General features: G+C 41.7%; 1 protein-coding gene and 1 long non-coding RNA gene across 2 annotated transcripts in view; one reads left to right on the forward strand and one right to left on the reverse strand.

The window, feature by feature from the left end:
• The window catches only part of GBAS (glioblastoma amplified sequence), a 14,693-nt gene that overhangs the window by 2,640 nt on the left and 1,710 nt on the right, over positions 1 to 10,343 (reverse strand). Inside the window, exons 3-9 of the mRNA XM_017742959.1 lie at positions 7,044 to 7,206; positions 6,916 to 6,961; positions 4,155 to 4,249; positions 2,238 to 2,308; positions 1,760 to 1,900; positions 1,327 to 1,358; positions 129 to 223 (exon numbers count right to left, since the gene is read on the reverse strand). Coding sequence (XP_017598448.1) covers positions 129 to 223; positions 1,327 to 1,358; positions 1,760 to 1,900; positions 2,238 to 2,308; positions 4,155 to 4,249; positions 6,916 to 6,961; positions 7,044 to 7,206 — 643 coding nt within the window. The remainder of the gene's footprint in view (positions 1 to 128; positions 224 to 1,326; positions 1,359 to 1,759; positions 1,901 to 2,237; positions 2,309 to 4,154; positions 4,250 to 6,915; positions 6,962 to 7,043; positions 7,207 to 10,343) is intronic.
• LOC108448829 lies at positions 4,342 to 6,693 on the forward strand. Its single transcript, XR_001864852.1, has 2 exons — positions 4,342 to 4,429; positions 6,556 to 6,693. It is a non-coding gene; the product is annotated as an uncharacterized LOC108448829 (long non-coding RNA).

The following is a 10,343-nucleotide window of genomic DNA, read 5'->3' on the forward strand; positions in this document are numbered from 1 at the left end:
GAAAGAAAAAAAAATATTAAAACCCAATTTGTAAGACGTTCCCTTTGCCTTGTGTAAAAATGTTTCCTCCTGGGCTGAAGCAGTGAAAGAAAAAAGCAGGAAAAAAGCAGAAAAGAACAGGAATTTACCCCAAAGGTGATGGACCATGTAGAGCTGTCCAATCTGGGAGAAAAATCCCCCAACTGCTTCATTACTGTCCTGTCGGAAGCGAATTGCACGAGCCCTGCAGAGGAGCAAAGAGACATCAGAACCTGCAGGTCTGGGGAGGAAATCAGGGAAAACTGGAAGGGAAACAGAGTGGAAGGGAGGCTGGAATGTTAAATTGCATTTGCTGCACACTTCAGCAATTAAAGGTAAGAAAAAAATCTGCAGCACCCTTGTTTTCAGCACTAAGTAATTAAGATTTACCTCTTGTCTTGTTAGGCATGCATTAAAATTGGAGGCTACATTTACACTAAACTTGGCATGAATCATTTTTCAACCAGATTCAGGATCAAGATAATTGCTGGAACAGTGTCAAGTGGCCTTTTCATAGCAGGTTTTATAACTAAATCCTCAAGTTTTAGTCATATCAGCTTTGCCACATTAATTTTCTACAGATTCTGACTTTTTATTCATGTGGATCTTTGCATAAATAAGATAAATATTTCTCTTGTTGGATCTTATAAAACAGATTTCTTACAGTGGAGATGCGCCTATTTTATAAAAAATTCTAAATTCAACTTGTTCAAATGATTGTAATTGAAAAAATTATATCAATGACAAATCTGAAAATCTAAGTCCTCACCTTTGTCCAAATAATTGAAAATACTCTGAATTGTTTAACTATCAACCAGCAGAATTGCAAGCACAGTGAGTGTAAATTGAAATAAGGTTAAAAATAAGACAAAATCAGAAGCATATAATCAATAGAAAACTGTCTCAGATACTTCTAACCTATATATTAAAATAACAAATGTGCTGCTCAGCAGCTTTTCAAGCAGCAACTTGACTTTAAAAGCCTGAAGAGCCAAGATTTAAGCTAAAAGTGGTCTTGTGAAAGATGACCCAAGTCTCCCAGAGGAACTGCCACCCTTTCCAAGCAGCTTTCTGCTGAAAATCCATGGTTTTTGCAGCAAACTAAAACAGTTCTGGGAAGCAAAACCAAACCAGAGCGTTGTTTGTGCACAAAATTCCTTTTCCTTTCCTCAAAGGGTCACAGGACTGTCTGACCAGTGGTGCAAGTGCAGCAGCAGCCCCTGAACTGGGGGATTTGGTGGCTTTGGTGCTTTTTCTACACCTGCACCTCTCAACCTGGAGCACACCAGGGCTGAAGGCAACACTTACCAGTAATTGCCCCACTCAATCATTGTTCCAGGCTGCAAGAACAACAGACACTGTTAAAACTGCAGTTAAAAAACCCCCAAAATACAATTTTCACACCGATTCTGTATGGAAACCACTCTGCATTAACACAGTGCCTTCCTTTTGAGTGATAAGAATATAAAAATAATCTCTAATTGTTCTGTTTACCACCTCTTAGTCATCTCTGAAGCATCCCTCAAAGCAACCACAGGGTTTCAGCCCTGCAGACATCAGGATCTTGCTGGAGCCTGCCTTCACTTCAGACCCCACACTTTGAGAGCAGCACTGACTCAGAAATCAGCTTTGATAAGAAGCAGATTTTTCACACAAGCTCAGTTGGCCATAAAAACCCTTAGAAGGTTTTAGGACAGCACAGAGCTTCAAAAATAATAGAAGAAATAAAATTTAAACTTACTCTGAGTTGATAAGATCTCAGTTCATAAATATTAGGGCCATCTCTGGGAACAGGTTCATTCCAGAAGCTGAACTCCAGCAGCAGCTGGTTCTTACGGGAGAGGAGCATGTTACCCCTTTCCTTACGGAATTCTATGAATTCCTAAAAAAATAATGTGGGAATTGGGTCAAATTCTTCAACAACAAACAGCAGGACACCATATGGTGGCTTGGATTTTTGGTTTTTTAATGCTATCAGGCTTGTGGGACAGTGAAATCCTTAAAGGAATCTGGATTCTCCTTGGTGAATCTGAGAATTCCAAGGATTTACACGTGACGTGTTCAGGAATTAAACCTGAATGTGACAATAAATTCTTTCTCAAAGAGGTTTCTGGGCTTGTACAGGAAGGGATGAGACACTTTAATATCTAAATCTGCATTTTTTTTTTGCTCTGCCTGTTCTTTGCTCTCTCCTGAGTAAGAAAATCAGTGGTTTTTACCTTATTTTGACGAAGTTTGCTCATGACCTCATTGAGAGCTGGGTAACCTCCCTCATATCTCCACAAATGAACTGAAACAGAGAAAATTAAACTTTTTCGAGGGATGTCCCAGACCAGTGGTAAATCTTCTGGAAAAATCACGCTATAAAATGCTCTTCACATTACAGAATTATACAAAAACAGAAACCAGGCAGCAGGTTTGAAAACAAGATTTTCATTCATGAAAGCACTACACATTGGGATAATTTAAGGATAATGGCATCATCTGCTTTTTGAAAGGGGTTCTCTTGGAAAATTTTGCAATTTACTCTGAGGGTAACAGGGAAATTTCTGAAAGGACTTTTTGTTGCCATGCTAGTAAGATGTGATGACTTGACATGACTGTTATTGAAATTAAGGTTCAGTTGAAGAGGATGACTTAGTTCCAAAAACGTGCTTTATACCAATTTCATCTAAGAGCAGTGGAGGGGCAGATTTTCAGTTCAGTAAATTACTCCAGCACAAAAGCAAGACACTTTCTGTAGGACATGAAAAACGATGCAAATGTTATTTGTGAGCTCAACATTAATAAAAGCAGAAGATAACTGAACATTAGCCAGGATTTCCCCCACAAAAACAACTTCAGGACACGTATTTATGTTTGTATCTAAATTTTTTACAAAGCATTCCCTCTGTAAAAAATCAGAACCAACCCCTTTAATAAATCACAGAAAGATGTATTTACAAGCATTTAGTGTAGCAAGGCAATAATTTCACCTCACAGAATCACAAAAAACTATTTTCTCCCCTCTTAAGCAGCTCTGTGCCTTTTCCAAGAGAGCAAACAAGGCTGATGGGAGGCACTTCCCCGTGAGAGCAGATTTATCCTCCTGCTTCTGCTGCCTCAGCCCCAGGGCAGATTTGATGGATCCATCTGATATTAACCCAGCACTGAACAAGTCAAACCCCATAATCTGCTTTATTCCAGTGCTGCAAGAACACTTCCAAGGCAGGCTGGGGATGCAGTGACAGATCCAGCCTGTGTTCATCTGTTACAAAAGCAGCCACTGAGACTTGCCTAAGGAATTCCCATTTCAATTGTCCTCGTTCCCCAATTCCCCTTCAGCTTGCAGGGTTGGCTCTCAGACACTGTTTGGTTTATCTGCTGTTAATTCTCTGCATTTGTTCAGTGTCAATATTGCAATATGCTGGCAGTGCAAGGAGAATTAATGTGTGCAGGAGTTTATTTTTTAAGTAGGAAGCAACAGCACCGATCCTGGCACAACTGTAACAGAACCTCTATGGATTTGGATCTGTGGCTTCCCATTCCTTCCAATTCCCAGGGTGTTTTCCAGGTTTTCTCTCTACACTGGACTCTTTGGAGTTACCTCTGTAGCAGCTCTTCCGTCATGCCTAGTTCCAGTTTGTTTTCATAGTTAGGCAGTATCCTCATATGAACATGAACAGAAATATTTTTACTTTCCCCCAGTAAAGTTTAATGTTAAGTTTACAATGCAGATGGGTTGGAATGATTTGCATTTCATTACCATACAGCAATTACAGTCTGAAAGCCTGAGCAAAGCTTTTATACTGCCCAAGGAGGGATAAACTCTGGCTTTGCAAGAGTTACCCTAAAATATTCAGGAACTGTGTCCACAGGACTATATTTTACAAGCATTTCCCCAAAACCTGTCAATTTTAACAACCATCACCACCTGGAAAACAAGAAAATATATTAAAAATGAGACAAAATTGAAGGAATGAACACTTTGCTGTCCAACCCAGCACGACAAAAGCAAGACAAACAGCTGAGAAGTGATGCACACACCCCCTCAGTGGACACACTGCCAACAGGCTTTGAGTGTCAACAGAGATGATTTAAAAGAAGAAACCTGCCAAGCACATGGGTTTACATTGGGTTGTACTTCTATCTCCTACCAGCCTGATCTTGCTCTCCGTACCACGTGTTCCAAGTCCCCACCAGAGCACAAGGGTAGTGTTTTTCTTCATGAATCTTTGGCAGCACCTCTTGACTTGAAAACAAGGAACACAGACACTGGGTTGCATTGCCTTCAGGGAGGCCACAGTCGATATATGAATAACACAGCATCATGCTAGGAACATTCACAAGGTTTATTTTGCACAGGAGAAAGCTGAAATATCAAATTCTGCTACGCAGGAGGAAGGTGGCTACACCCTCGTGGAGAATTAAGGTGAGTGTTACCATTTTCTTAGAATTTTTAACAAAGGATTCTTTGGATGAAGGAAATTAGGTTTATCTAAATAATTATGTCTATCTAAAAGGTTATCCAGCATATCAGGAAACAAATATCAGGATATCTCACAGAAAATTCAGCTTAAAGGGGTGATTTGCTTGAGGAAAAGCTTTTCTTTGCTTGAGGAAAAGCTTTTCTTTGCTTGAGGAAAAGCTCCCCTCAAGGGGGGGAGAATGCACAGAAATAAGAAAGCACAGTCTTCTAAACCAGTTACACTTGCTGAGCTGAATGAATAAAAATAATGTGATAAATGAAATAATGGCTGTACCTCAGAGTATTGCTTTTTAATTTCAAAAAGCACTCTTACTTTGAGGCAACTTACCCACTAACCAACAGTGAAACTGCCTTAAAAATACCTCCAAAACACGATTTCTGGCTGACTGCTCCCAGCACATTAGCAGGAGGAAATTAGGTTTTGCTGATTGCTGACTTGGCCAAGACAGCTTTCCCTGCACTGTGTCTTGATGAATAAGTCAATTAGTCTGGTTGAACTCTGCCTTTTCTGTTTTTCCCTGAATAATTATCCTTCTTCCTCAGTTTGGCTCACAGGCAACGAGTCTCTGCACAGTATCAAGTAATAAAAAGTAGGCTGGGCTGGGGTTGGGAGTCATTAGAGATGAGTTTTCCTCTCGATTCTGCCACTGACTTTCCACACAACCTTGAGCAAATCTCATTACCAATTTGTACCTCAACGTTTTCTCACTAGCCAGTGTAAATAATATGATAAATGACTCTCCAAGGACATTCTCAAGGATGTTTCACCATCAGTTCATTTCTGCAGAGCAAAATGAGGTCCTGGAAAGGCAGCTTTGAAGAGGAATGGTAGATTATTGCATAATTCTACCATATATTGTTGCAAATTAAGAGAAAAAATGCCCACAGAACACCTTTTTAAAAACACCTGTCCCTAATTCTTCAGAAGGGCTCCTTAACCACAGTAATTTCTGAAATACTCTTGTAATTGTCTTCATTACATTATTTCTTAATAACTAATGACTAATCCTCATTCTGATTTGATATAGAATTAACCTGTTCTTTTTTTTGTTTTTTATTTAGGAAGAGGCAGGAGGAATGTTCAGAGAGGCTTAATTTTGTTTATTACTTTACTCAAGTTGTCTCCTTCCCTGAAATACTTCAATTTGCTTTGGAAAGAATCAATCCAACCACACATACTTCATCTGACTGCTGTCAGCAGTTTCTTTCTTTGCTGTTTGTCTCTTTCCTTGAAAATAGAAATCTCTGCTCTCACTCAATGTTTAGGCAGCTCATGAAATACTGCACAGAAGTGGTTCCCTGCCTTGAGTAATTGGACATGTTTATATTCAGCTTTTAAACAGCAAGCTGGCTGAATGCTAATTGTCCTTTACTGTGTATCTATTTTTTAAACAACAAAAAAGCTAAAAATACCTTGACTGAATGTTATTCTAGTGGCTTTTTATGCTTGTACAGCAGGGAAAACTGGGTTATCCAGCCCAACACAAGAAGGCACAAAGGTGACAGATGAGCTGTGCAGCCACCCAGTAACAGCTGAGGACATGAACTGGGAGCTGGGACTTCTTCCCCTCCCTCCAGCCCAGCTGCTGTGCTCACACTTCAAAGCTGGTTGTCGTTATCCTGAGAATGTTTTATTTCACTGGCAAGTTGGGCACTGTCAGTGAGAAAAGCACTGCTGGGTGCGAGGCTCACTCCATCCCCAAATTTAACCACACAGCTCTTTCAGGGCTCCAGAGGGGGGATTGTGCAGGCAGAAAAGGAGTAGCATTTCTGCACTTTCACCCTTAAAGCAGTCCATTTCAAATGGGATTAACTCCTACATGTTCTAAAGCTGCAACTTTTTGGGAAAGCTGTCACAGTGCTGCTCTTGTTGGAGGGAATCACCCCAAAGCAGAGACCACGTCCAAGGGTTTGTGTAACTCCTTAGGAGCAGCTCAGCAACAGGAGTTGTGAAAGGGACATAAAAAAGCTGAGAGGAAATCACCCCCTGGGTTTGTAACATCTCAAAGTTCTACTTGAGTTTAACACTGGTGTAGTTTTATTTACCAGTGATCTCTCTTTCCTTTCAGGGCAGAGACAAAACCCATCCTCAACCTGGCAGCTGCAGAGGGAATGCCAACATTCCACCTTTCCCTGCATGCATCAGCAACTTTAAGACCACTAAGGGAAGGGGGAAAGCTGTTCCAATAAATATCCCAAAGCTCTCACAACAGGAATCCTCCTCAACTGCAGCTTAGAAAATGACACCTCCAAGAGGAAAGTGGGGTGAACTGAGTAAAGGATTTTTTGCTCTTTCATTAGCATCTATTTAATACCAAATCCTAAAAAAGCAGAATTTTGTCACCTCCCCTCTACACAATTACGATATTTGCCAATTTACACATCAACTCAACATGCCTAAAAGGTGAAAAGAGAACTCACACACTTACCAGAGCTTGTTGTAGGCCTCTAGACATTCAGGTTTGACATTGTGAACTGCAACAACAACAACAGGGACGTGAGACAGGCAGGGACAGAGGGGAGGAATGGTGCTGCTGAGCACAAAGCCATCACTCACACTGGAGTTTGTACAGACTGCTGGTCTCTCTTTTGGCCAGGAGGTTGGAGTGGGCGTCTTTCCTGGGATCGACTTTGCGCACGAAGAGGGATTTTAACCAGCTCTCCTCACGGGCTCTGTGGGCCGAGGAGCCCAGCCCCCTGCAGGGAACAAGGACAGGGCACTGAGCCTCTGGAATTCCCACCAGGCAGGGAAGGCAGCCATGAGTTTAATGCAAATTATAGTATCACAACATACAGTTACATATTGCTAAAACTTCCCACTGAGTCTTTTCCCAGCAAGGCAAAGGGGGCTCATTCCCCAGGGAGATTTCTCATTTCACTAGATACAGTTAACCATACATTATCCATGGTTATTCCCTGTGCAATGGATACTTTTGCTGCCTATTTATCCTCTTTTTAGCCCATTGTCTTTGCCCAGGGCTGGGTCTGCCCTCGTGTGAACAGTCAGGAGTGAAAAAGAAGAAAGAAAACCGTGCAGAAGGAAAACTGCATACAGCATAAAAGGGAAAGGAACTGCCCTGTGTTCCTGTGCAGAAAAATGAAATGTCTTTCAAGAGGAAAAACAGCATGAAAGACTAATTTGGGAAAAAAGATGAGTGGTAGGAAACAACCAGCCAAGAAATATTTCAATTCCAGATTCTGGCAACTGCATCATGTAGGGACACAGATCCAGGCTCTTTGTACAACATCCACGTTTCCCTTGCCTCGAAACACACGAATTTCACTGTCTTTTCTTATCTCATCTTTATTCAGCTTCTCCAAGTACACTTTCCAAATAATACCAGCTCCCTTTACATCAGAGCACACAAACCAAGTGATAACTGTGATTTTTTTTTTTAAGTGATGTGTTAAAAGAATTATTCTTCTTTTCCAGATGACCAGGACAGGGAATCTGATGCATTTAACTGATCCTCTACAATGTCTGACAAGCTCAAATGTTTTTGCTTCTTTCTCCTAAGATCACTTCCTTCAATTTGCCTTTTTTTGACAGCCCCACAGTAGCCACTGTGAAGAAAATTAATTCTGTCACAAGCTTCTAGTGAAATTCTGAAGTATCAAATGTGGTATTTATACCACATATATTTACTTGTAAGCTGGAAATTTCAGCCTTTTCCTGCCTCAGATGTCAACTTTTCACCCTTAATTACTGACTTGGAGATGCAGAAGACAGCTGGATCTCCAGCCTAAAGCTTTCTTTCAGGAAAAAAAAAAAAACAGGGAAAGAAAATCTCAATTTCATTTGAGAAAAATATCCCACTGGACACACCTGTATTACACAAAAGCAGTTTTTTACAACAATCCACCTTTTAGTCTGAAAAGAACATAATGACCTGGTTCTGCCCATGGGAGCAGGATGGAGGAGCGGGAAAGTACTTCACAGCAGAGAAACAACAACTGCAGCTGAGATGACCTTAAGCATGAAGAAATAATTTGTAAATACTGGTGAGTTTATTGAAAATGGTGCCCTCCCTGGCCCTGAGCACACACACAAACATGTGGCTGTGCTGGAAGCCAAGCAGCTATTCCTGAGTGCAGGCATTTGAAGGGCATTCCATGATAAGGCTGCTGCTGGAATGGCCTGGAGCGGAGCTTTCTCCGAGCTCAGAGCACAGGGCTAAACCCCACCTCAGAAATCCAAGTTTTGTTTTAAAAAGCTCCCTCAAATTAAACCCTCACTGGGCTCCAGGAGGCAGAACTCAACCCCAGCCCTGCAATACTCAGACCTGTAAACTCTCACCATCCCCTGCCCTTTATTAAACAAAGTTAGCAAAGCAGTATTTAGAAAACTACTCTTCGAGGATCATTGTTTGCAGCAAACTTTGAAGATGAAAGAGAGAAATAATCATGATTAATTTCCTAATCATCATTTTTGTGAACTTCAGCAGCAGCGGGAATAAGCTGGAGCTACAGGGACAACTCTGAAAAGCAAATTTCTTTGCTATTAGGAGAATCTCATGACTTGAATGTTAAACTGCACCTAAAAGTGGAGGTATGGCTAATTTTCAAAACAGTGACAGGAGTAATACTTTACAGAGTTATGGAAAATCTTTTCCCCAGCAGCTGGAAAGCTCCTCATGAGCACTGACTAACAAATCACAACTAAATATTCACCTCACTTACAATAAAGGTAACAGGCTAAGTTTATTAAAGCAGATGTTCACTGCACCCAAACTGAGATGCAAGGGCCTGGTTTTTAATCCATATCCTAAAATACCACTGTCATCCCAGACTCCCACAAACCAAGAAGCCCTGAACTGATCACTGGTTCAATTTTGTGGGCAGTGTGTACCCAAAATTAGCTCTGGAGGAGCAGGGAGCCAATTCATGTCTTTAAACAGCTGTGAGCATCAACTTGTCTTTGGTAGCAAGTTCTCATCCTGCAAATATTAACTGTGAGCTTTGCTTTCTTGCTACAAAGGTTGGGCTGTGAATGCAAAAGGCTAACACTGAATAGCTTGCTTAGATTAGATTAAAAATGTCAGGGAAAATACTTCTTTTCACTTAGCTCCTACTTTAGCACAAAATATAAACTGGGTAAGAGACACCAGGTGAAGTATTTAGATTTTTTAATAACCCATGTCTGCCTGGAAGAGAAAGAAAAACAACTTGTCTATCGTTTGACAGTGTTTGATCTGTGGTCTGAACAAAGTTTATTTGAAACTAAAATAACCCCAAAACATGCACCTCTCAACATACTCCTTGAACAGCTGCTTGCAGGGATGCTTTTAGTCTTGCCTATTCTGAGGCTTGAAGCAGCAGCTTTCCCCGTTTCAAAAAAAGGGAGGAAAAACCGTGTAAATCCATCCCAGCTTGGGAATTCCTGTGTTTCCAGCACCCTGTGCCAGCTTCCTACAGCTGGAAGGTACCCCAGGAGCTGTGTGTGTGTCTGCACCTCGGGCAGCCGTTCACACAGAGATGCAAATCTCTGCACCCCAAAACTTGATGGATGTGCCTCTCTCTGTGCCCTGGCACCAGGGCAGGGGTGAGTGCACATCCCAGCTCCCATGGGAAGCACAGATACACCAGCCCTGACTCCCAAGGGGGTTTCTATGTGTGGCTGTGCATGGTGAAGGCAGGAAGATGCCGGGGTGTGCAGTCACGCACCCCGACCCTGAGGAAACATGGATTTTTGGGCTGTGCACCCTGTTGCTTGGAGGAGTTGGGATAGAGAGCTGTTGCACGCCCTGATCCTGGAGGGATAGCGCGGTGCGGAGCATCCAGGTATTTAAATCCCAGGAATACATGTGAGCAGGGCGGCTGGGCACCCCGAAAGCCGTGGCTGTGGGGTGCCCTGTTA

The sequence above is a fragment of the Corvus brachyrhynchos genome, unplaced genomic scaffold, assembly GCF_000691975.1.
Source record: "Corvus brachyrhynchos isolate BGI_N302 unplaced genomic scaffold, ASM69197v1 scaffold99, whole genome shotgun sequence".
NCBI classification, from domain to species: domain Eukaryota; kingdom Metazoa; phylum Chordata; class Aves; order Passeriformes; family Corvidae; genus Corvus; species Corvus brachyrhynchos.